This window comes from Colias philodice, chromosome 3 (assembly GCF_061535455.1).
Source record: "Colias philodice isolate Cphi_HAF_F1 chromosome 3, ilColPhil1 Martin Lab GWU primary, whole genome shotgun sequence".
Lineage (NCBI taxonomy): Eukaryota > Metazoa > Arthropoda > Insecta > Lepidoptera > Pieridae > Colias > Colias philodice.
This window is the reverse complement of record NC_143088.1, coordinates 7,017,136-7,045,024: the sequence shown is the minus strand read 5'-3', so window position 1 is coordinate 7,045,024 and position 27,889 is coordinate 7,017,136. Positions and strand designations below refer to the sequence as shown.

At 31.8% G+C, this 27,889-nt stretch overlaps 1 protein-coding gene and 1 pseudogene across 2 annotated transcripts in view; one reads left to right on the top strand and one right to left on the bottom strand.

The window, feature by feature from the left end:
• Positions 1–27,889, bottom strand: part of LOC149489734 (uncharacterized) — a 63,172-nt pseudogene that overhangs the window by 13,924 nt on the left and 21,359 nt on the right. The gene's annotated exons all lie outside the window — the stretch shown is intronic.
• LOC149489737 (uncharacterized) lies at positions 741–26,677 on the top strand. The gene is made up of 15 exons (XM_089714433.1): positions 741–850; positions 1,258–1,372; positions 1,618–2,061; positions 2,302–3,987; positions 4,070–4,166; positions 4,407–4,657; positions 4,735–4,925; positions 5,006–5,422; positions 6,254–6,381; positions 6,603–6,768; positions 9,421–9,657; positions 10,351–10,547; positions 23,095–23,248; positions 24,402–24,510; positions 25,919–26,677. The coding sequence occupies exons 1-15, from the start codon at positions 827–829 to the stop codon at positions 25,978–25,980; spliced, it is 4,278 nt and encodes a 1,425-aa protein (XP_089570559.1). The 5' UTR covers positions 741–826; the 3' UTR covers positions 25,981–26,677.

Below are 27,889 nucleotides of genomic sequence, written 5' to 3'. Positions count from 1 at the left end.
TTTAAAGAATTTGCCAACCACTAGTAACTACTATGTATTATGTAATCTGTGGTGGACCTTCTTTCATGGCGCGTTTCTATGGGCGTATTCAGAAAGAAAGCTTGAAACTTATAAGCGCTTATAAGCGCTTATCGGCGCTTATAAGCGCTTATCGGCGCTTATAAGCGCTGGTAACCCGCGCAGGAAAATATATGAACATGCGCTTATAAGCGCCGACAAGTTTGTTGAAACTTGTTGGAACTTGTCGGCGCCGATCAGCGCTTATAAGCGCATGTTCATATATTTTCCTGCGCGGGTTACCAGCGCTTATAAGCGCCGATAAGCGCTTATAAGCGCTTATAAGTTTCAAGCTTTCTTTCTGAATACGCCCTATAGTCTTTGACTATGTCACGTCATTTTGACATGGACGTTTGGCATGATTTTGATTTGAGTATTTGACATAGTAAAGTGACTACGCATTCTGACTTTTGTGTTTTTTCAAACAAATATTATCAAAATCTTTGCGAGTTGTAATTGTAAACTCCAAAGCGAAAACTGCAAATGAAAATAATTTAATTATTCAAAATAGTTTATTAACATTTCTGTGTTCGTGTGGAACTTGTATCAATGGCTTACGTTATTTATGATATGGAGGCATAGCTTCTGCTAAGTTACTTGTACATATAATTCTTTATCATATCCAATAATATCATGATGGATAATTCCGAAGGAAAGGTAATAAATAATTGACACAGTAGAGACAATGGCTTACGTTATTTATGATATGGAGGCATAGCTTCTGCTAAGTTACTTGTACATATAATTCTTTATCATATCCAATAATATCATGATGGATAATTCCGAAGGAAAGGTAATAAATAATTGACACAGTAGAGATTTTTTTTATAACGTTGTATCGAATTTGAAGGGAAATTGTTAAGATAAAACTAGATCTTACAAAAATACATTTTTTATCAACATTATGTGTAATATTACTTTCTGTATTTAGTTTAGATCATAGGGCATAATGAGAGTTCATATGTATGCAAATAAATAATCTAAAGTAAAGGTTTGTTATACAAATATAATATTATTCTGCCTAACTAATTTCAAGGATACAAACTATTAAATCACTGTTAGTAAGTACTGATAACTAATTAATTCATTTTTAAAAATGATAATATGTTATTGAAACAAATTTATGAGTATGCTTGATTGTAAATTTTATTAGCTACAATTTCAGGACATATTATAATATGTACATAATATTTATTTTAGGGTCCAGGAGAAACTCCCAAAAAAAGTCCATTTGATGATTTAAGTAGAGATGATTTAATTGTTAAATGCAAAGGTCTCCTAGCTATAGCACAGAAGGCCAAGCAAGCAAAAACAGGTTGGTAATTAATAATTTAAATTTGCACTCATATTAAGAATATTTATATCTTTGTTATGTATTGATTTCGTTAATCAATTTATAGGAAAGCAATTTATAAGATACAGACTATACCTGGGTATAAGTCTGTATCTTATAAATGTTATTGATGTTAAACTATGGCTTTTGTTTTAGTTCAGTTACTACAGCTAACCTAATGATTGATCAATATTTATAACCATTATTAATACAGATTTTCTTTTCAGAGTGCCAGATAGAACTTGATAAATTTAAGAAAAAAGAACAAGATTTTGATAATGAAAGAAAGGCATTATCAAATAATATTAAAACATTAGAGGAGCTTGTTGATTCCCTTACAGAACAAAAACTTAATTACATAACAGAAATAGATGTAGCTCAGAATAAAATAAAAAGTTATGAAGATAGGTTCAATAATTATGTTGAAGAAATAAAAAAACATAAAGCAGATATTATAATAAGAGATCAAAAACTGGCAATTGCATTACAAAAGCTCTCAGATGTGGATAGTGAAATAACTTCCCTCAAAAGACAAAATAATCGTCTCATGGAAGAGAATGAACAACTCATCAATCAATTGACTGAAATGGAATCTAGAACTGCAGAATTTAACAATATTGGTCTGCAACAAAGGGAACAACTAGAAGTTTTAGAACAAAAAGTTGAAGAAGGTTGGTATTTTTAACCATTCACCCTTTCCATTACTTTATAATTGAATGATATAATTTAGTTTAGATAATTAACAACTTTTAGAACAAAAAGTTCAAGAGGGTTGGTATTTTAAAAGTAACCATTCACACTTTCCATTACTTTATAATTGAATGATATAATTTAGTTTAGATAATTATCTTAAGGGATTCTAATTAAATTTGATTACTTCAAAATGTTTATTGTAAATGTTTCCATTTCAGAGACAGTCTATAAAGTCCAAATAGAGGAGTTAAACAAACAAATTATGATACTTGAATCTAATTTAACTAAAACTACAGCAGAAAAAAATGATTTGCAAAATGAGACTATGGAAAATAAAAATAAAATAGAGGAATTAGCAAAATTATATGAAGGTGAAAAGTCTAAAAAAGAAAAAGCAAATATAAAGTTGAAAAGTTATAGAGATAAAATTCTAAAATGTGCATCATGTATAAATCAACTTAAGAATTCTAGGTTTATTTTAACTAAAACTGTTAATGAATACTCAGAAAACATACCTAAGTGGCAAAATGAAATAATAAAAGCATCTAAAATTCTGGATGATCAAATGAATGTTTTGAATAAAGAAAACTTATCACTTAAGGAAAGAATTGACAAATTAGAAAAACAATTAAATGAAGTAAACATGCATAATCAGAATAAAAGTAAAGTGTCAGAAGAAAATATTGGTCTTGAAAAAGATTATCTTGCACTGAAAAATGAGGTATCTTATTTGAAACAACAACTTCAAGATTCTCTTGAGTCTAAAGTTAAAATTGAAAATGAACTAAGATCATCAATTACTAGGAGAGACATTGAAATACATGAAAAAAACAATGAAAATGAAATGTTGAAAGATGAAATTAATAGGAAAGTCCAAGAATTACAAAACATTGAAAAGGATATGAATCAATTTAATTTACAAATCGAAAAGTTAAAAGAAGAAAATGATATATTAAAAACAAATGAAGATGAGGGTACAAAGCAAAATCTGATTTTGCAACTAAAAGCTCTAGAAGGTGAGAAATCAATTCTTGTGAAAGAAAAATTAAATGCAAAGGATAATATCATTGAATTAGAGAATCAAAACAAACTGCTGTCAAACGAAAATGATAAAATTAAATCAGATATTGAATCTGTTAAGCTTCAATTAGAAAATGTGTGTAAAGAAAACGAAAATTTAAAACTTCAAACAAAAACCGAAAGAGATGAAAAACTTAAAGAATTAGAAAGTAACATTACTATTCTAAATGATCAGAATTCAAAACTCAAAAAAGAGTTTGAAAACTTACAAGATGAGAATGGTTTGCTAAGAGAAGAAGTGGAAACCCTCAAATTGTCATTAGAACAGCCTAAAGATGATATTGAAAATTTGTCTGATTTAAATGTTTCATTACAAGCTGACTTAGTGAAGTTGGAAACAAAACTTTCAAACTATAAACAGGAAAATTCCTCTTTATTAACCGAATTGAAAGAATGTCGAGGCAAAGTAAAAGAATATGATAACATAGTTGCAGAGTATGAAGATCTAAAAACAAAATTATTGAGCTACAAGACAGAAAACAATGAATTGTTAAATGAGATGAAAGAAATTAATCAAGTGTTAAAGGAAAGAGGTGAGGCAATTTCTAAATTACAAAAAGCTATTTCTGAAATGGAAAATCTTATTGAAACACTTGAAAAAGATAGAGATGAGAAAAATAACAAGAATGTTGAATTACTGGACAGAATTACTGTATTGGAAAATTATCTGAAAAATTCAGAAGAGAATACAAACAAGAGCAAGGAAGATAATGAGAAACTTATAACTGAAAGAGACACCACTCTCTCATTATTAAAAGAGAAAGAAACATTAATAATTACTTTAAAAGAGGAGCTTGACAGGTTGAAAACGAATTCTTGTAATGGTAATATAATGATTGCGTGTTTAGTAAGTAGTAAATTTAAATAAAACTTATTTATCTAGATACTTATTAAATATTTTTTTAGTGTCTGAGTTACCCAATGAAGATATGTCTACATCAACTATATCCAAAGCTGAGGAACATTCTCGAATGAAGGATTTAGATGAGACATTTGAAGACAAGTAAATATTAGACTATTGTTTTTCATTTATTTATGTAATGAATTTCATATTTTTCAATATTTTTATTTAACTTTCGGCCATAACATGTCAATCAGGGTTTAAATTCAATTGTCAATGGTCAATTGGATAATGATTCAATAATCATCTCATGTAGGTTATCATTAATAAATATTAAATACTGACAAGAATAAAAAATCAAATGAATATTTGTTCTGTTTTAACAAGTCATGTGTTTTCCAGGTATACAAAATTAAGAATGTTTGCTCTTAAATTGAAAAAGAAATTAAATGAAACTACTACACAGTTGCAAAATTCAGAGCAAGAGAAGTTAAAACTTAAAAAGTTGATTGATGAAACAGATTATACCACAAAAACTAGTGTTGATGAGGTTGATAGTAGTAATAATCGCGATAATAAAACACCCAAAGTTGAAATTTTGGAACTTGAATCAAAAATAAAGTCCCTTACATCAGCTATGGAGAATTTAGAAGGTACATTCTTATGATTTTTTTTTTTTATTTTTAAATAAACAGTTTTAGGTGCATCTCTAATTATATTTTTTTTGTAGTGGAAAAATCACAGTTAAATGAACAATTAGCGACGGAAAAGAGCTCGCATAAAACTACAAAAGAGCAATTAGAAAAGGCTATGCGAGATGTTAAAAAAAAGAATGTCTTAAGTTTGGAAATGGAAGACTATGAAAAATCAATGAAAGAACTTACAACTAAGATGGAAGAAAAGAAAAAGAAAATTATGCAAGTAAGTGTGAAGTCATATTATGAGTTATTTTATGAAACATTCTAATATAAATAGGCTATAAATTATTATTTCATCCATAGATGGAGTCAACAATTGATACTCAAGAAGGAACTATAACTGCTATGAAAACTCAAATAAAACTACTTGAAGAACAAATTAAGACAGAAGAAACTCAAAACCGTGTACTTAAAGAAGAAATACAACACAGTTTACAGGAAAACAAAGAAAAAGATAGTGTTATTAGCACCAAAAACGATATTATATCCAAATTAATGCAAGATCTCGAAGACGAAAAGCGAAAGAATGAAGAAACTGACTTAGAAATGACTTCTCTTCTCAGTGAAAAAGAGAAAATTATTATGAGCTTTGGAGAAGAAAGAATTGAACTTAATAATAAAATGAAGAAATTGGAGTTTAAATGTGCAGAAATAAATGAAAATTTGAGGATTACTTCAATGGAGTTGGCAGATTTAAAAACAGAGTATACAAGTTATAAGGTTTGTGTCCAATAACAGTGTTAGACTATACTTATGTTAATAAAAAGAGGAATAATTTTTTCATAATGTGGATATGCAATGGATACATTAAAAAATTATATAACCGATTTTGAAAACTATTAGGGCCGGCGCAGATATAGCGAAGCTCGGCGCAGCGCATTTTTCATTGTCAAACTATTCTCGACATTTTTTCATTAAAATAAAATTCAAAATCAAATAACAATTTATTTCGGGGAGCATCGAAGCGTCACACGTGAAAGGTAGTGCGCTGCGCTTTTTTGAATGTTAATTTAATTAGGACAAAGTCGATAATAGTTTGAAATGCGCCGCGCTGCGCTTCGCTATACCTGCGCCGCGTCTTACGCCAAAAGATAGTATCATAATTTTCCGTAACACAAGTTTCTATATTGGATGGCGTAGACTTTTTACGTCAACTCAACCTCTCTTTGCTTGCACTTTGCAAGCCGACATTTCGCAAAATTATGTGACGTCTTATTTATGTGCATATTTTCCTTTCTTACTGTTATGAAAAAATGGAGGGGCGTTTCCCTTTTCTTACACTTTACAGTTTTTTAGTCTCGTTGTCAATTCTCCATATCCCTAGTCATAAGTGGGCAACACATTTGTATTTGCCTACCTCTGCAAATGTGGGCGGTAGTGATGGCTTGTCATTATACAAACCACCAGGGTTTGGGTTACAAATCACCACCATCCAGTCCAGATCCAGTTATCCGTTCTCAACATTAAATAAAATTATTGTAATCTAAAACCTATCATAGAAAAATGTTCACACCCAAATAATTGTGATAAATTTTTATTTACTTACATCAGGTCAGAGCTCAAGCAGTGTTAAGACAAAATCAAACAATTGACCACAGTCAAGAAGAACAACTGAAGGAAGAAGCTGCTGCACTGAAAGCGCAGACTGAAAGCTTAAACCTTAAATTGAATACCCTACAGTAAGTCCAACACTTATTTAATGATTATATAGTATACTGTATAATTTATAAAAACTATCACAATATACATATATGTATATTTATAAATTATTCCTTTTCAATAGACATTTTTTTATTCAACCTTTGTAGTTTGAAAAATAACAATAACGTGTCTATATAATTTTTATTTATAATATTTTTTTTTTCAATATTTTTTAATTATATATTATGTTATATTTCAGAGAAAAATATTCCGAACAAAGTGCGGAATTGGAAGCGGCGCGTAAACGTGCGGCTGAAGCGAGCTCTGATGCTTCCCGAGCTCAACAGAGAACAGCAAGGTTACAAAACGATCTCACGAGACTCTCGCAACAGTTGGAATCCGAGAGAACACAACATAAACTCCAAGTGAGGCAATTACTGAATAAAATATATCATACTGGTCTAAGATCCGAATATGAAACGAAACCTAACGGTTTGATAAGAGAATCAAATTTATTTTATAATAAATTTCATATATTATAAAATAAATTAAAAATGGGTAGACAACAGAAATCCTGGACAGAATATTTTTAATTATTTTTTGAAAAATGATTTTTCATAAAATGTTGCAAAATGAAGATAATAATAAAATTTTATACTGGACTTAAAGTATAGAGCATATAGAATGTGCAATCGTAGGGTAGACTATTATTTACCTGGACGAACTACTGGGTAGACAGGTATAAACATGTATGTCAATACTAGTTACTTTCACTAGATTTGATAATAGAAAAAAAATTATATCAGCATAAGCGCTGTTTTATTCTGAACACGATGATATAGGGTAGACTGCAAAAAAATTGGTCCTAATAGAATGAAAATAATGAGAATACAAAATTTAAAAATTTCAATTTCAACGCGTCCGGAAATGAGTGACATATAGATCTTAGGTAAGTATACTGTGTGATAATAAAGGACCGAACATTGCTGTTGTGTGATGTGTCTCATGGGATCGTGAATATAAGAAAGTGCGCATGCTCGGTATGTAAACTTTATAGAGAGTAGAGGTACCTCTGCTATCCTCCATATTGTAAACAGCCCCTTTAGCCAAACGTCAAAACGCAAATGAAAAGGAATAAAAAGGAATAGAATCCGCTAGCGATACTAATTGTCATTAGCGTACGATATTGTAAACAGTATATGTTATTTTGGAGCAACTGACATTTGAATTCAGTATGCGTTATTTCGGAGCAACTGAAAAAATGTTGCTAACAAATTAATTAATTATATACATAAAAATTTAATATATTTAATATCATACAAAAATATTAAATAATATAACACAAATTAAACAAATAAATATATATAAATATATGTATACAGTACATACAGTGCAGCGGTGAAATGACAGCACGCATATCTTTGTGGAAATGACGATAAATCATTCGGTTTAGTTCGGCAACGCTCCATCTGTAAGTCACAACGATAACTGTATCGTAATTATTGACATATGCTCATGACATTTTAGTAATGATTGACATTTTAGTAAGTTCGGTCACACTACCAACGACGACGACGACAACGACCAAAATTCCCATCCAGACAAAATTCGTTCAAAATAAAATATTAAAATTTCCCGACATACTGGTACTCGGAAAGAAAAAAATTTCGAGGTCAATTAATAAAAAAATAGGTTTTTTGCGATTTTCGCCGAGATGGTAAGTTAATCGTAGTTACCTGGGACCAAAATTATAGATCATAAAATTATCTATAAAAAACTTCCAATACATTTTTTTTCTAGGAGCCACCGTTTCTACGAAAAATCTTCATTTATTATTCGCAAAAAAAAATTCCAATCACCAGAACGACAGGAAATTTTAATATTTTAATTTTAAGTGTGTTTTTTCACAATTTTGTTAAATTGTGACTGGATGAAAATTTTGTAAGTGGTCGTCTTCGTCGTTGGTAGGGTGAACAAATCCTTAGCGAAATATCGTACGCTTATGACAATTAGTATCGCTAGCGGATTCTATTCCTTTTTATTCCTTTTCATTTGCGTTTTGACGTTTGGCTAAAGGGGCTGTTTACAATATGGAGGATAGCAGAGGTACCTCTACTCTCTATAAAGTTTACATACCGAGCATGCGCACTTTCTTATATTCACGATCCCATGAGACACATCACACAACAGCAATGTTCGGTCCTTTATTATCACACAGTATACTTACCTCAGATCTATATGTCACTCATTTCCGGACGCGTTGAAATTGAAATTTTTAAATTTTGTATTCTCATTATTTTCATTCTATTAGGACCAATTTTTTTGCAGTCTACCCTATATCATCGTGTTCAGAATAAAACAGCGCTTATGCTGATATAATTTTTTTTCTATTATCAAATCTAGTGAAAGTAACTAGTATTGACATACATGTTTATACCTGTCTACCCAGTAGTTCGTCCAGGTAAATAATAGTCTACCCTACGATTGCACATTCTATATGCTCTATACTTTAAGTCCAGTATAAAATTTTATTATTATCTTCATTTTGCAACATTTTATGAAAAATCATTTTTCAAAAAATAATTAAAAATATTCTGTCCAGGATTTCTGTTGTCTACCCATTTTTAATTTATTTTATAATATATGAAATTTATTATAAAATAAATTTGATTCTCTTATCAAACCGTTAGGTTTCGTTTCATATTCGGATCTTAGACCATACATACTATAATATTTTTGAAGTGAAACTTCTTTAGGCGCGTTGAGAGTAAAATTTCAAGGTCGCGACATGGCAATACCGTCACGTAATGGAGTAAGGTGACGATTTTGTTATCTTTGAATCTTGCCAAAGAAGTTTCGCTTTTGACATGTGTGCTAGGCACACACTCTTTATAAAATCACGTCTAGCAGTAGGTACTTTAATGTTCCTCAGAACAAAAACAGTGTTCATCACACATTATTTTTCTAGAAATGCTCAATTAATTGTGTTGGCTTTCTTTATCACTTTGATTTTTTTTTAATTAACAGATTTATTGATGTGTATGCAGTAACTGATTAACTCATTTCTTTATTTACAGATTTCAACATTAACTCAATGTTACAAGTCACAAATAACGGATTTGGAAACAAAGCTCCAAAAGGAGACAGAAAATTTGCGAAAACAGCTTGTGGCTGTACAAGAAACTATGAAAGCTGGCAGATTTGAAGAAGATTTAAATCGCGATAAATACACTATACCAGTGATACCTAAAGAGGATATGAGTGACACTGAAATGGACATCAATGTATCTATGATACCTCGGGAAGAGGGAGAAGTAAGAATTTTCTTATATAAAAATTATAACAATAATGGCAAAATTTCCTTTCTATAGTATATGTATAGTATAAAAAATGTGTATAAAACTTATAGAGTCCAATTCAACATGTCACCTATGTAATTAAATGCGACAACAACCTTTAACCATGCATAATGTTTCCGTCGTAAAATTCACGCGCTTCAGAATTCATTTTCATGACAAAATATGCTATGCTTGCATATGCCTATGCTTCAAAATCCAAAGATTCAAACTCAAACTCAAACATTCATTTAATCAATTTGACTACTATTTAGTAGCACTTTCGAATCGTCATTACATAAATATTTTTAACATTTACCACCGATTCGGAAAGCAGTATCTATGGAGAAGAATCGGCAAGAAACTCCATAGTTGCTCTTTTAAAATCATGTCAATATTACATAATATGTAACTTATATCTAACTACATAATATATCATATATTTTATGTATAAATTTAGTGCAAAATACGGGCTCCACTGTTGTCCATGTTGATATTATTGAAGTGAAACTTGTTTAGGCGCATTGAGAGTAAATTCAAATCACGTCATGGAGTAAGGCGACGATTTTGTATCTTTTAATCTTGCCAAAGAAGTTTCACTTCTGACAAGTGTGCTCGGCACACACGCTCTTTTTTATAGTTACTATAAACGTTTAATTGTTCCATATCCAGGGTTCAGAATCGGCTCCATCGCCTCCGTTGTCTAAATCGTTCCTATCGGGGGGTAGTCGGCGGTCTCCAGTACCATTGGAGAGGTTGCTAGAGGAGGGCGTCACTGAGGACGACACGCTTGATACATCGTCACTCGCACTCACACCCGAGCAAGAGATCACGGACTTGAAGCGGAAAGTACTTACATTACAGCAGAGGTACTTTTTTACACTTAAAGTGACGCTACATTTGATTCCTGGGTTTGAATTGTGACTTGACATGTAGAGTTATTGATTGTTGGATTTGAAGGTTATGGGTGTGTCTTTTTATATTTATCACACTTTAATGAAGTGAAATGTTACGTAAAGTTTCCTTCTCAAGAGGACGTATTTTGTTATTTTAAGCAAGCATACATTATTAAGCAAGTAATCTTATATATAAAAATGAATCGCAAAATGTGTTGGTAAGCGCATAACTCGAGAACGGCTGAACCGATTTCGATAATTCTTTTTTTATTATATTCCTTGAAGTACGAGGATGGTTTTTATGTAGAAAAAACGTAAATATGTACCACGGGCGAAGCCGGGGCGGACCGCTAGTATATTATAAAAGGCTAAACAATGTTTATTACAACTGTGCAAAGGACTAAAAATTAAAAATTTACTAAGTATAAAAATTAACTTCTCAATGTCAGCATTATGGTATCTGATTACGATATAATACATAATGAGAAGTCTTATTTAATCATCTAATAGGAAGTAATAATATAGCCTTTTATTCCTAAACATAGGGTTACAAGAGGTCCCTAAGTTCGGTGTGCCTTTTGGCATAGGCCTCCTCCAATTCTTTCCAATGTAACCTGTCCCTTGCTACTCTCATCCAAAATGGTCCCGCAGTCTGTTTCAAGTCATCTTCCCATCTTCTGACTTGGCGACCCCTGCTTCTTTTGCCGTCTCTTGGTAGCCAGAGAGTGACTTGTTTGCTCCATTTGTTAATAGGATGGCGTAGCAAATGACCTGTCCATCTCCATTTTTGGGTGTCTATCCGGGTAAGTATATCTGTGAGCTTTGTTCTTTTCCTTATGTCTGTGATCCTGACTCTGTCTTTAATTTTCAACCCTAGCATGCTTCGTTCCATGGCACGTTGACATTTTATAAGCTTCTCTCTGTGGTAGTGTGTTGTCGACCAGGTTTCGCAGCCATAAGAGAGAACTGGGAGAACACAGGTGTCGAACGTTTTTTTTTTTATATGATTGTCCAGTACCCTACTTTTCATTATTTCCTTCATCGACCAGTATTTTCTCCATCCTTGGGCTATTCGTCTGTTAATTTCTTTTGTCATATCATCTGAAGGGGAAATTATCTGTCCTAAGTAAATATATTCTTTGACATATTCAATCCTTTTGCCATCTACCATAACGTCTAGTTCACTAGAGTTTGACATTAATTTTGTTTTACTGGCATTGATTTCCAGGCCAACTTCTCTGCTTGCATCTGCAAGGCTCTGCATCATTAGTTGCAATGTTTCAGGGTCTTCTTCTATAAGCACCAGATCATCGGCGAATCTTAGGTGATTTAGGCGAGCTCCATTAATATTCACACCTAAGTGGTCCCAGTTAAGCTGTCTAAAGATGTGCTCGAGTACAGCGTTAAATAACGTAGGAGAGAGAGGGTCGCCTTGTCGCACGCCCTTTTGAATAGGGAATGGTTCTCCTGTAGATTCCAGTTTAATACAGGCCTTGCTAGATGTGTATAAACTGTAAAGCAATTCTATGTAACTGCTCTGGACCCCTTGTTGTTCAAGGCTCCGCCAAATGTAGTGGTGCCTGAGGCTGTCGAATGCCTTTCGTATAGGAGCTACCAACGTTGACAAGAGAGAATTTTAGTATAGTTGGTTCTTTGATATACTGTTCCTCTTGCTATTTCGGTTAGAGTCCGGGCTGTCTGGCTGGTCGCAGTGGTCTCGTTTTTTAGTGCGCATCTTATCTGCACAGGATAATTTCCTTAATTTTAAGTCATTTTTTAACGCGTAATTTTTAATATTTTGCCTTTAGATAGATCCATCAGACATAATTCTTTTATTGCAAGACGTTTTTTTCGTTGTTAAATAGGTGCCAGACGCAATTTTTTATTTCGTTTTTATAAAAAATTCAAATTATTTTAGAATGTCTGTAAATTTCATATTATGTTCTTCAAACATAATATAATCTAAAATTAATTAGCCAGACGCTAATTCGATTGTTAAGGGCTTGGTCTAGTAGTGCAAACAAATGCATCCTGTCATCCTATATGTAAATAATACAAATGTACTAAGGGAAAGTTGCTCCACTTAATTTTTAAAAATTAAATCATTCGTATTCATAATTTAATATTCGTAATAAGTACCAAAAATGACAATTTGAAACAATTTTCGTGAAAATTACACCGGGTGATTTTTTTTTATCAGTACACAAAATTTGCGAATACTTTCTATTGATATCTTCAACTTCATGTTTATATAACAGATCAACTTTTACAAAGAAATTTGGACGAAATATAAAAAAAAATAAGCTTTCCATACAAAATACAGAACTCTATACATTTTTTTCGACCTAAGTTTCTTAGTGAAAGTTGTTCAGTTTAACTAATAAAACGGATAAACAAATTTTGTATATAATAAAAAAAATGTAATGTTTGTGTTAAATGAAAACAAAAGATATTTATTTCTGACTAGCTTCCGCCCGCGACTCCGTCCGCGCGGATGTCAGTCTTCGCGTCTTCTACAGATTTATTATATTATGTGTAATATATAGATTTATATTGATAAACCTAATAAATCTTTTGCTAGCATTCTGATGCTTTATCGGTTGCACTGGATTTATCTCTTTTTTTTCAATCGCTTGAATGATATAGGATGGGTCCTTGATGGGCATCGAATGCTGAAGTCTCGAATCAATCAATTCTGACAGTAGGCAATTTATGTAAAATCTTGATAATGGTCCATCATTTTATTTTGCCTAAACGTTACATACTTTTTTATATATTCTATTTTTAACGAATTATTCACTCCAGTCCAAACAGCAAATAAGCAGACTTCTGCTTCTGCAACGTTTAGTTGTCCCTGAATTTAGAAAAAATAGTCATGATTCTTATCTATGACAAAAGTGTTATTTTTTGCATTGTATTTCAAATATTAATTTTTTTTTTAACCGCATCTTCCGCATTCATGTCTTTTGCCGGAATTAGACATTTAACTTCTACTAGTCCCATTTTCCCTTTTTGATATGGGAGTGTATAAATTAAATTTTTTAGATATTTCTCGTTATACTTTTAAAAAGTTATTATTGTCATTTTGCTCATTAGGTAAAGTAATTTCGATATCAGTTTTAAGTTTTTTGATACCTGCAATAATAACGTCATAATCGCCTGCACATACTTATCGATTACACCCTGTATACAATCCACCATCCACATTCATAATGTTTTCCTGTCCTCCTCTCCTTTACGCTGTTCACCGATACATTTGAAATGAGTAAATCTGCTACCACTGAAGGATGTTTCATTGTGATCAGCAAATTTTCACCACTGTTGTCGATTATTTGTTTTTCATTTTTAATCAGCAATTGGGAATCATCAGTTTTGTTTTTTGCAGATTGGTGATGTACCCTAACAATACGTCGAAAAGGGAAAGCATCAACGAATTATCGTTTTCGTCCTCTTTTTTTATTCTGCGCGTCTCTGTTACTTCTGTTTGTTTAGTTCTCAACACCCACTGAATTTTCTATGTTATTGTGATCTTCCATTACATCTGAGTTTTGATGATGTGATGATAATCCATTCGTTTTAATATTGGTACTTAGAGTTGGTAGACTAAACTAGAAATGGCGGACTAAATTTGTCAGCGCGTCTGTAAGATCAGAATATAAAACCAACATCCTGTATTTAAGTTACAAAATTAATAATCAAACAACATGCCGCTACGTTGAAAATGACTAGAAGAAAAAATTAAAACACCTCGGATCAATTTTGGAGTAAACAAATCATTTTCCCCGTATGGGGATTTCCCCGGATGAACTTGGGAAGTTCAAGTTCTCAATACAAGTTTATATTATATTTCGTATTTCTCAAACGAAAAATAAACATTTTTGGAACTTCAAAAAAATTATATTATAAGAAAATTTATGAGCTTACTCTAGTTTTAAAGAAATATACATCCCTTTACTGACACCCCGTAAAATAAAGAAATTGTTGCCAATCACCTTTGCAATCTATTTGGTTTCATTAACTTTATGTTCGAAGATAATTTTTTTTCTAGTAGTTACACGCGTATTTTTTTCGTTTATTTTCCATATCGAAATCAAATGTTTAAAAATACGAATATTTGCACAAAACTAAGATAAAAATAATCAATTAACAAAAATATTAAATTTAATGAAGTAGAGCAACTTTCACTTCGGTATGAAGGAAAATCGAGCGTAGAGCACACGTCAGAACGCTCCGGCCCAAGGAGCGCGACTAAAGAAATTCGCTAGGATTTTTCCTAATTATTTTAAATATTTTTTTTTTTTATTTAAAGAATTATCAAAATTCAAAAAAAAATTTTTTTAAAGGATTAATACTCATTGGTCTTCAACCAACTCGAATAAATTAATGGAAAAAATAACTTTTAGCAGTATTTATCAATAGATTTTGTAAGGCAAAAAATGGGAAATTTAATGAATTTATAACGTTCTAATTAAGAAAATCATAAGTTTTTCGGCAATTGTATTCAGCAGTTTTTAATAACGACTATATAAGGATAATAATGCGCTGATCAGATTGTGTAAATTGTAATCGGTTGCAACGTAGTGAGTGCACAAACTTAGCTCGAAATGTCTTTGGGGGAAAGAGACTTATCTTGAAGGCCTGATTAAGGTAACATAAAGTAACTTTATAAATGTGAAAAAATTCACGCGCATTGCGTATATAACACTAATTGATAAACAAGAAAAAAAAATTCAGTTTATCATTTCATTAGCCGGGAAAAAATTGTCAAATAACTTGTTGAAAACGCAATTTTGCTAGACTGCAGCCTTAAGGGCTTGGTCTAGTAGTGCAAACAAATGCATCCTGTCATCCTATATGTAAATAATACAAATGTACTAAGGGAAAGTTGCTCCACTTAATTTTTAAAAATTAAATCATTCGTATAATTTAATATTCGTAATAAGTACCAAAAATGACAATTTGAAACAATTTTCGTGAAAATTACACCGGGTGATTTTTTTATCAGTACACAAAATTTGCGAATACTTTCTATTGATATCTTCAACTTCATGTTTATACAGGGTGTCCCACTGTTGGTATACTAAGCTCAAAGGAGGTTATAGTTTTGCATACGCTGAGTACGTAAAAAATAATTTAAAAAATCCAGACGCATTTTTTTTTCAAATAGATGAATTCTTAAAACTCTATGTGTACACTCAAAACAAGCAACCTGCCCAACTTTGCCACCAGCACGTGAGCTATCGTTTAAGATTATGTTTTCATAGACAAAATGCTCATATTAGAGAAGCAGTATATGCCGGCTGCGCGAAACTAGAGAAGAAAACATGGATTTTCAGGAAAAATTTAGCAAAAAATGTTGGACCCAATTTTTTTTTAAGTATTTTTTACGTGATCAGTGTATGCAAAACTACAAGTTCCTTTGCGCTTAGTATACCAATAGTGGGACACCCTGTATAACTGATCAACTTTTACAAAGAAATTTGGACGAAATATAAAAAAAAATAAGCTTTCCATACAAAATGCATAACTCTATACATTTTTTTCGACCTAAGTTTCTTAGTGAAAGTTGTTCAGTTTAACTAATAAAACGGATAAACAAATTTTGTATATAATAAAAAAAATGTAATGTTTGTGTTAAAAAATTATAAAATAGAAAAATACGCAAATGAAAACAAAAGATATTTATTTCTGACTAGCTTCCGCCCGCGACTCCGTCCGCGCGGATGTCAGTCTTCGCGTCTGCTACAGATTTATTATATTATGTATAATATATAGATTTATATTTATAAACCTAACAAATCTTTTGCTAGCATTCTGATGCTTTATCGGTTGCACTGGATTTATCTCTTTTTTTTCAATCGCTTGAATGATATAGGATGGGTCCTTGATGGGCATCGAATGCTGAAGTCTCGAATCAATCAATTCTGACAGTAGGCAATTTATATAAAATCTTGATAATGGTCCATCATTTTATTTTGCCTAAACGTTACATACTTTTTTTATATATTCTATTTTTAACGAATGATTCACTCCAGTCCAAACAGCAAATAAGCAGACTTCTGCTTCTGCAACGTTTAGTTGTCCCTGAATTTGGAAAAAATAGTCATGATTCTTATCTATGACAAAAGTGTTATTTTTTGCATTGTATTTCTAATATTAAATTTTTTTTAACCGCATCTTCCGCATTAATGTCTTTTGCCGGAATTAGACATTTAACTTCTACTAGTCCCATTTTCCCTTTTTGATATGGGAGTGTATAAAGTAAATTTTTTAGATATTTCCCGTTATACTTTTAAAAAGTTATTATTGTCATTTTGCTCATTAGGTAAAGTAATTTCGATATCAGTTTTAAGTTTTTTGATAGCTGCAATAATAACGTCATAATCACCTGCACATACTTATCGATTACACCCTGTATACAATCCACCATCCACATTCATAATGTTTTCCTGTCCTCCTCTCCTTTACGCTGTTCACCGATACATTTTAAATGAGTAAATCTGCTACCACTGAAGGATGTTTCATTGTAATCAGCATATTTTCACCACTGTTGTTGATTATTTGTTTTTCATTTTTAATCAGCAATTGGGAATCATCAGTTTTGTTTTTTGCAGATTGGTGATGTACCCTAACAATACGTCGAAAAGGGAAAGCATCAACGAATTATCGTTTTCGTCCTCTTTTTTTATTCTTCGCGTCTCTGTTACTTCTGTTTGTTTAGTTCTCAACACCCACTGAATTTTCTATGTTATTGTGATCTTCCATTACATCTGAGTTTTGATGATGGGATGATAATCCATTCGTTTTAATATTGGTACTTAGAGTTGGTAGACTAAACTAGAAATGGCGGACTAAATTTGTCAGCGCGTCTGTAAGATCAGAATATAAAACCAACATCCTGTATTTAAGTTACAAAATTAATAATCAAACAACATGCCGCTACGTTGAAAATTACTAGAAGAAAAAATTAAAACACCTCGGATCAATTTTGGAGTAAACAAATCATTTTCCCCGTATGGGGATTTCCCCGGATGAACTTGGGAAGTTCAAGTTCTCAATACAAGTTTATATTATATTTCGTATTTCTCAAACGAAAAATAAACATTTTTGGAACTTCAAAAAAATTATATTATAAGAAAATTTATGAGCTTACTTTAGTTTTAAAGAAATATACATCCCTTTACTGACACCCCGTAAAATAAAGAAATTGTTGCCAATCACCTTTGCAATCTATTTGGTTTCATTAACTTTATGTTCGAAGATAATTTTTTTTCTAGTAGTTACACGCGTATTTTTTTCGTTTATTTTCCATATCGAAATCAAATGTTTAAAAATACGAATATTTGCACAAAACTAAGATAAAAATAATCAATTAACAAAAATATTAAATTTAATGAAGTAGAGCAACTTTCACTTCGGTATGAAGGAAAATCGAGCGTAGAGCACACGTCAGAACGCTCCGGCCCAAGGAGCGCGACTAAAGAAATTCGCTAGGATTTTTCCTAATTATTTTAAATATTTTTTTAATATTTAAAGAATTATCAAAATTCAAAAAAAAAATTTTTTAAAGGATTAATACTCATTGGTCTTCAACCAACTCGAATAAATTAATGGAAAAAATAACTTTTAGCAGTATTTATCAATAGATTTTGTAAGGCAAAAAATGGGAAATTTAATGAATTTATAACGTTCTAATTAAGAAAATCATAAGTTTTTCGGCAATTGTATTCAGCAGTTTTTAATAACGACTATATAAGGATAATAATGCGCTGATCAGATTGTGTAAATTGTAATCGGTTGCAACGTAGTGAGTGCACAAACTTAGCTCGAAATGTCTTTGGGGGAAAGAGACTTATCTTGAAGGCCTGATTAAGGTAACATAAAGTAACTTTACAAATGTGAAAAAATTCACGCGCATTGCGTATATAACACTAATTGATAAACAAGAAAAAAAAATTCAGTTTATCATTTCATTAGCCGGGAAAAAATTGTCAAATAACTTGTTGAAAACGCAATTTTGCTAGACTGCAGCCTTAAGTATTAAATAATGTGTATAAATAAAAAAAAGTAATGAAGCATGCAGCTCATCAGCTAGTGTATTTTAATTATGCAACAGGAAATAATTGCAAGAATTCAATATTATTTACACTTGTTCTTATAAATAAAAGCTAAAATGAAAAAAAAAAACATAAAAGTGAAAAATAAATTAAAGTTACCATACATTGAAAAGAATGGAATAAAAACTATATCAATGAAGGTTAATAAACAATTACATTGTTAAATTGAAAAAGCCATCTTCATAATCATCATCATCATCATCCCTCACACTGTCAGAATTATTCATGTTATCGTCTAAGGAATTGTTATTGTTTTCCAATATTCCATCATCTGTAAACAACTAGAAAATTAGTTTCAATATTGATGTACACACATACACACACACAACACACACACACCACACCACATACGACACACACACGTGAACACACACACACTCGCATGTTTAAGTTTGTATTGAATTTAACTAAAGTAGTTAGCATGAATTTATATAGGTATACTAGCGGTCCGCCCCGGCTTCGCCCGTGGTACCTACTTGTTTAAACTATCCTATCTCTCAAGTTGGATCGAACTGCACATGGTGTGCGAATTTTATTATAATCGGTTAAGTGGTTTAGGAGTCCATTGAGGACAAACATTATGACACGAGATTTATAAAACAAAGTCACTTTCTCTGTCCCTATGTCCCTTTAAATCTTTGAAACTACGCAACGGTTTTTGATGCGGTTTTTTTTAATAGATAGAGTGATTCAAGAGGGAGGTTTATATGTATAATAACATCCATTAAATAGTGCAGAAGAACTGTTATTTTTGAGGTTTCTAATGTGATGTCGTAAATAATTACATTTTTTCCACTTACAGTGCAAACGCAGGCTGAACCCTACGAGTTTTATCAAAATAATGTACTAACTATAGTACACATTGAAAAGGTCTACAGAAAAGTCCGTGATGGTATATGTCTATCTCTTATGGATAACCCACAATAACTTTTTTTTGTCATTTACTTTTTACGACAAATAATGGCTAATTTTCGAAGCGATTTTAACCAATACAGCATTAATCCTTAACCCGTGACGCGTCCGGCGCACAGCCGGCACCGATCCCGATAGTGTCAAGGGAGTTCACGAAATCTAGCTTTTTTATGACTACCGAGTTTGAAAATTTTATTTACCCTATTGTTCTATAATTATATGCCATGTATGATATATTTTTGGAAAGAGGAAGAAACTAGTTATAGCATAAAAATGTAATCATGACGATATATTTTTTCTATAAAATTATAAAAAATTGATTTTCTTTTGTTTTAATTTTAATTGCTTACATACTAACACTTACATGATAATGCTGAGTCATCAAATGATCATATTCACGTTTTCATATCACTACACGATTGCCAAATACATTCACTTATATTTTCACACATTTAACACAACGTATTTCACTATGAATAATAACAAATCTCCATTATTCACAAACAAGAAAAAAAGCGCCATTTTGCGTCTTCCGCACTGAAAAGTTGAGACACTTTTTCACTGAGTATTCTTCAAATATCCCTAAAACCAATATCATAAACGTATTCTACGTAAAATTTCCAGTAATATACGTCTCAATTATCACTCATCTAATTATTCCTCTCGGCATAATTCACAATCCAAATATTCGTTGAACAAGACAAATGTCACAAACTATGGCCGATGACGCAACTCAATCAATGATTCACTTTTTTTTTTATTTTGTGGTTTTAGTCTTTATTGCCAGCGTCGGAGTCGTACCGATTCGAATTAAAAATGTATAAGGCATAGACAAATATTTTTTATACTGGAAACATTCACTTGTAAGCAGCTACAGGTGACCTTCAAAGTCATTGGCCGCGTTATGAACAGTAGTTGTACGCAGGACGCTACAGTACAGTTTTAGTTACGAACAACCGCCTGTACGTAGGACGCGTCACGGGTTAACCAATTAAAGACCTTGAATACATTGTTCATTTAATATAGATCTATATGGCCCTGTACACCGTATGATTTAAGTGAATATTTTCGAAGATATTACAGATTTAAAAATTGCGGGACGTAGCGTTTGCGGCGGTAGCGGCCGGCCGCCCGGCTAACTATTTTATACCCGTGCGAAGCCGGAACGGGCCGCTATGTTTTTATATTCAACGTTCACAGTTTTTCTGTAGTGTATTTAGTATCAGCATTGCACCCATGCGAAGCCAGGGTCGGGCGGGTCGCTAGTTAAGTAATAAAAAAAATTGTTTTGTATAGAAGATTGTTGATGTACCCTAATAGTTTATTTTTTAGCCTAAGGAATAAAATGTACCAATGGAAGGTACTTGTTCCCACAACACAGGGAATCCTAGAGTAGGAACAATTCAATTTCTATGCATCTTATATTTTCGAAAAAAAAAAGTTATTTTTTATTGTTACATATTTAATTTTCGCGGCCGAACCTTTCTATCTCTCTTGCACTTTAAACTATCTCTCCATATACACAATCATCAAATTGTAATACTTACCTACTTTCACTACGTTTTTATTTGTACATATTTAATACTTAACAATCGAATTAGCGTCTGGCAAATTAATTTTAGATTATATTATGTTTGAAGAACATAATATGAAATTTACAGACATTCTAAAATAATTTGAATTTTTTATAAAAACGAAATAAAAAATTGCGTCTGGCACCTATTTAACAACGAAAAAAACATCTTGCAATAAAAAAATTATGTCTGATGGATCTATCTAAAGGCAAAATATTAAAAATTACGCGTTAAAAAATGACTTAAAATTAAGGAAATTATCCTGTGCAGATAAGATGCGCACTAAAAAACGCAACCACTGCGACTAGCCAGACAGCCCGGTCTCTAACCGAAATAGCAAAAGGAACAGTATATCAAAAAACCAACTATACTAAAATGACTTCCTTTTAAACGTTAATAGCTCCCGTACCACTTTGAGTAGTCTATAAATGCCAAGTACAGTTGTTTGTTGTATTCGTTATACTTTTGTAGCAGCTGCTTTAGTGTGTGTATGTGATCCAATGTGCTGAATTTCCCCCTAAATCCCGCCTGCTCCACAGGTTGGCTCTCGTTCAGCGTTGGTGATATCCTTTCCAGGATGACTTTAGCAAACACCTTGTATATGCTGGATATAAGAGAGATTGGCCTGTAATTCTCAATCTCGTCTCTAGGGCCTTTTTATGTAAAAGAATTATGTGACACTTGGTCTAATAGGAAGTAACATATGCTAAATTATAATATAATAAATGGACAGCACATTAAAAATCAGTATCAAAACGTTTTTACATAAGTTATGTTAATATTTCACGAATTCTCAGCAAAATTAATGCTCAATATTTTCATACCAGAAACCAAAAAAATAGGATTTTTAAAGTTTAATATATTACTAAATTATAATGTAAAGATCAACAGTATAACATGTTTATAATATTAAACAGCAGTTTCTTTAAAAAATAGATTTGACACATTAGTTGTATTTCTATAAAAATTATTCATTGGGCAGTCAAATTGTATGAATAATTGATTTATGTTAATGCAGTGGATAACAAGCTTGTGTTGGCCGCTGGAATTATTTCTGAAGGACAGATTTATTTTATACATTGATTCCTAGAAAATTATTGTTTATATATTATATTCTGATAACTGTTATCAGATATTTAGTATACATACCTTTGCTTGCTTTGATACAGATATAGATTAAATAAATGGAAATATTCATTTATCTTTGAAAAAGATTATCAATCATGTTAATTCAGGCTTCATAATGGGCGGCACAAACAAATGTTTATCTATGCCGCTTGTTATAAATAAGATGTATCGAATTTCAGCTGATTTCATTCAATCGTTTCTGATAACAAATCACTCAACAATTCAAAGTTATATTTTTAATATTTATGAGCGTTATTATCATTTTAATGTTAACAATGTCCTCGATATCTATACTTTCTAATTTGAGTTCAAGGACGACTTACTTGATGGATAACAAATTTAATTAGGAGGAACTTAGGGCTATTATAAAATACTCAACAACTCTAATCTATATTAATTTTGTAAAAATGAAGAGATGGTATGTTTGTTTGTTTGCTTGAAAGCGCTTATCCCAGGAATTACAATTTCGATTCCAATTTGAATTATTTCACTTTTAGATAGTCTGTTTATCGAGGAAGGCAAAAAGGCTTTTGTTAGCGGAGCAATGCAGGTAAAACAGCGTGGTACTTACAGCTCGTTCTCTGTATATGATTGTGCTATGTCTTTATCAATCTACTAAAAAAAAAGAGGAGGTTCTGAATTCGCCTATATTATTTTTCCAGACGAAACATATTTTACTGATTTTTTATTTGAAATCCTTCCACTTGGTCCCACTTAAGTTTATCCAGTTCTAACCATTTGTTTTTTGTTTAAAATATTTAGGAATTAAAATATTAGCAAATTGTCCAGGTTGAAACATGTGACGGTATTGCTAGCGGAGTCGGAGCGGGAATGCGCCCGAATGTCGCAGCTCAGCGACCTGCTCAAGTCGGAGTTGCGGCGCGTGCGCGGCTCGTCGCAAAATGCACACAACACTGAGTACATGAAGAACGTCACTTTGAAGGTATTCCTCGAAGATTTTAATAATGATTTTCGGAATCCCGTAAGAGTTATTTATAAAAGTCCAAATAATAATGTCACATAATATGTACTTTCAAATAATTTTGTACACATAAAAGAGTATGCTTGATTGATTGCTAGAGATAGAGGAGTAAATTTCCAGATTTTTTAAAATTAGTTTTAATCGTATTCGTACTGTTTATTATAATGACGTTATTTGATTTATATTCGGCTTTCTGTGTATAACATTCAGAACACAATGTTTGTCATTAAATGTAAAAGCGAAAATACAGGATCATATTAGGTATGTCGGTTTCCTCACGATGTTTTCCTTCACCGTTCGAGCAGTGGTGTTGTTACAACATGCGCAGATAAATTGAAAAATCAATTTATTTCCTGACCGCTCGCCTGGTCTCGAACCCCGGACTTATCGATTCGAAGTCCGAGGTCTCACCACTGAGCCACCACTGTCGAAGAATCAAAAGTTCGACGACATGTGTCATCCGCCAACCCGCACTTGGCCAGCGTGGTGGATTATGGCCTGTACCCTCATAGGAGGCCCGTGTCCCAGCAGTGGGAACGTATATGGGCTGGTGATGATGATGATGATGATGATGATGATTAGGTATGTACGTTATTAACACCTTTTTTTGGTGACCGCCTCCTTGGTACAGTGGTTGACGCGTGAGCGTAGCACCGAGGGGTCTTGGGTTCGATTCCCGGTGGAGATGAAGAAAAAAAAATGTCTCGGTCTGGTAGGACACAGAAGGCTGATCACCTACTTGTCCCTAAAAGAAATTCGATCAGTGAAACAGATGTATAATGCATCTGCCCCTTCAGTGCCGGTGTAAGGGCCACTGACACCCCGGGCGAAAATATTGTAGCGCCCACTTGAGTTGTTCTGAAGGTTTTCACCAGGAGAGGCAAGAGACTCCAACTTCAGACCTTAGCGCCCCCCAGCATTTGTCGCCCTGGGCCATCGCCTCCTCTCGCCCCCCCCCCTAACGCCGGCACTGTGCCCCTTACCCCACTAGGGGATATGGGACTTCACTTTTTATGAACACCTTAACTTTAGTCCTTTGTCTCAATAGACAAAAGCTGCTTTTTCATAATTTTTAAAACATTTAAAATAATAAAATGATATTATTCTTCAATAGTTTTTAACACTGCCTCCGGGAGACGAGAGAAGCCGGCTCGTTCCTGTCTTGCAGAAGATCCTAACTCTCTCCTCGGAAGAGATGCAAAAAATACAAGCTGTTGCCAAGGGTAAAGTCTATACAAGATTTTGTTTATTAAAACTTAAAAATATCACACAAATGTCATATCTTCTAAATTGGATTTTGCATTCATTTTACATTCAAATTTTTCATTTACATAAAAACACGGTGTTGAGATATAATAACATTATTATATATATATATAATACATCAATACATATTTTACTATATAAATAGTTGGATGCAATTTTTTGTATAAACATATATTATATTGAGCCACAGAATAAAATAAGTACAAGACAGAATCCAGTACTTATCCAAAGTAAACAATTTATTATTTACTCCGTAATTACTTTTGATTATAGGACTTCATGAGTATTTGGCGATACCAAGACGATAGAAGCATAAAAACTATCTATACCGGGAATATAATATTTTTAGACTTTTTTTTTTGATTGGCATCGACATCAATAAAGTAACGATTTTATTAAAATGCTAGCTATTCGTCCTTAATAGCTAACCGACGTGTAGTTTTAATGAGCGTAACATAAACATTCATTTTTTTATATAATATTTCTCGAAATTTCCGGTTCTTAAACTTAACAAATTACTTACTTACCTTCCACGCTAATGATTGTTGAAATTGTTATGAAAATCGGTGTAGCCGTTATTGAGTTTATCCGCGAATTGTCAGACGCGGCTCAGCTCTTTGTTGTATAATATGTGGTGAAGTATATAGATACGCTTCCTTCTAGATTCATGTATTCTTTATTAAAAAAATACGAATGAATAGAAAGGAAATAAATAAATTTAACCGTTAAGAATTCAATAGGTAAAGAAATTCTTGCTTCTATGCTCAAAAGCCTTTGAACTTGCTTCTTACCAAACTATTTAAAATGTTAGACACTTCATTAAAATAAATTGCTTTGATGTTGTATTTTGTAGAGTAAACATGTATGTTCCTTTGCAGAAACAGGTGGTCAAAGAAAAATAAGTCGGTTTAATTATTTGCTTATTTTTTATAAAATAATATTTTAAATTTTTCGTATGAAAGAAATCAGGTTATTAATTTTTTAGCTAGGCTTGTAGAGAAACCGCAATAAGTACCTTGTCCTACACCCAAAATACATACCTTGTTGAAAAAAAAAATGATCAATAGAAAAAAGATTAAAAAAAGCTTTCTATTATGTGCTCTAATCTATACTAATATTATTAAGCTGAAGAGTTTGTTTGAACGCTCTAATCTCAAGAACTACTGGTCCGATTTTAAATATTATTTCGGTGTTAGATAACCCATTTATCGAGGAAGGCTATAGGCTATATATCATCACGCTAAGACCAACAGGAGCGGAGCAACGCGGGTGAAACCTCGGGTCGCAGCTAGTTTTATAGATAACGTTTAAGTTCGAATTTATTTTATCTGTACGATTGCAAGTAAATACATAATTATTTTACAGGACATGATCCAAATCCAGGCAAGGGTTGGGGCAGTTACTTACCATGGCCAGGTGGCAAATAAAGGACCTCGCATTCCAGCAAAAAGCAATAAAATTATCTGTGATGAAATATACTAATTTGGGTATTACATAAACATGAAACATTTTAATGTGAAATTTTGTAACGTTTTATAATTACATCATTTAGTATGTATAATGACGTGTAATTAGTTTCTATAATTATAAATTATTCATAATTTTTTTCAGTTGTAATATAAGCTTAATATGAAAGAAATTTATAATATGAACCTTTATTTAATTTTAATTGCATTTTTTTATATTCAGTATGGGTTAATTATATTAAACATAATTGTATAATTAAATTCCATATTAGTAAAAGTTCTTACATTTTTGATAGAACATTTAATTTATTTATTAAAATAGATGAAAACGCTTAATATGAAAAAAAACTAAAATGTTGTCATATTTTATGACAATATTATTTTCACATAATTTTTAAAATCATTGAATTTTATTCAAAGTAACTATAGGAATAGTGGGAATGATTATATTTGCGATTTCAAGAAAATAATATATACAAATATACCTATATGTATAGTCATTGACATAATAAGGGAGTATTTCTAAATGGCCGTCTTTTATTATGATTGATTTAGTTGTATTCTATTATTATTTATTATCAAATAATATTCATAGTCGATTGTAATAGGTAAAATAGTCTTAAAACTTCATTATTATAAATATACTTATGCAAAATAATCTACCTGTTGTTTTATTAAAAAATGTCTTAGCATGTATATTTAAATACTTGTAATTATATCAATACTTAAAATAAAATCGGTTTTTATCGAATCCAAGGTGGATTTATAACCCTTATTGTCCGTTAGTACTTGACCGATTTTTATTTTTTCCTTTGAATATTCTATACCTTGGAGACATCTCTTTCATTTATTACTTTTTCCATTTATCTAAGTGTAAGAATCTTCCTGCATTGTATACGCAAAATGTAAATTCAATAGGTACGTTTTATAAAATATCCCTTAGAAATATCCAAATAAATAAAAAGTTTTTCTCTTGATATTTTATGGTAGCTTCTCACGAACACTACCTTTATGAATGAATGCTATTAGACTACAAGCCCGCATAGGACAAAAATATGGGTCAAATGAACCACCAGGGGACATATCTAGAACGATAGCAGAGCAAAAAATAATAAGATTCATCACTATGCCGTCACTTGTAAGCTGTCCAACTGAGTGCAGATGAGAATTGAAAAGTACAGGTAGACTCGGTAAATTTTGGTCATATATTTTTGTACGGCATTCTTAACCATCGATAGATCCATTAAAAATAATAAGAAACCGCTCAGTGCCGTACAAAAATGGTGGTCCACCAAGTCGGAATTTTTCTTTAATTTCCGAGAGTTACCGGGGGTAAATTTGGTCATTTGACCATGTACGGCATCTGTGTCATACTATTGCTATACTGCTTTTAATCCATTATTCCGCAACGCCGTACAAAAATCATGGGGACAAGGGGAAAAAATAGAGAGTTGTAATCCCCTCTCTTTCCCCACTCCAGGGGGTCATTTGACACAACACGAAATAAATTTATTTTTAAAGTATTTTATGCATAGATAATATTTTTTCATGTGCCGTACATTTTCGTTGGTTCAAAGGGGAAAAATCTGAAAAAGAAAAAAATCCATATAACGAAATGTTTGCTTTATATTTTTATAATAAAATATAAATATACATTAATATTAAGAAGCTCGAGGTGGTTAATTATCAACTTGGAAAGTCGGAGTCAGGTGGAATGGACTCCGTTAAATTGATGAACTAATAAAAAAGCTATGAACGAAAAGATGTGAATTACTTATATGCAATCAGTCCATGAATACAGGTAAAGTCACAAGCAAATGCTAGTAATATATACATATTCAAAATGTACAAGTAAAGCGCTTTCAAATGA

Excerpts from the sequence above, each read along its gene's own strand:
- LOC149489737 (XM_089714433.1), top strand. The coding sequence starts at position 827 with ATGATGGATAATTCCGAAGGAAAG. Across the intron at positions 4,167-4,406 it reads GATGAGACATTTGAAGACAA|GTATACAAAATTAAGAATGT; the intron begins GTAAATATTAGA and ends TGTGTTTTCCAG. Across the intron at positions 10,548-23,094 it reads GTACTTACATTACAGCAGAG|GTTGAAACATGTGACGGTAT; the intron begins GTACTTTTTTAC and ends CAAATTGTCCAG.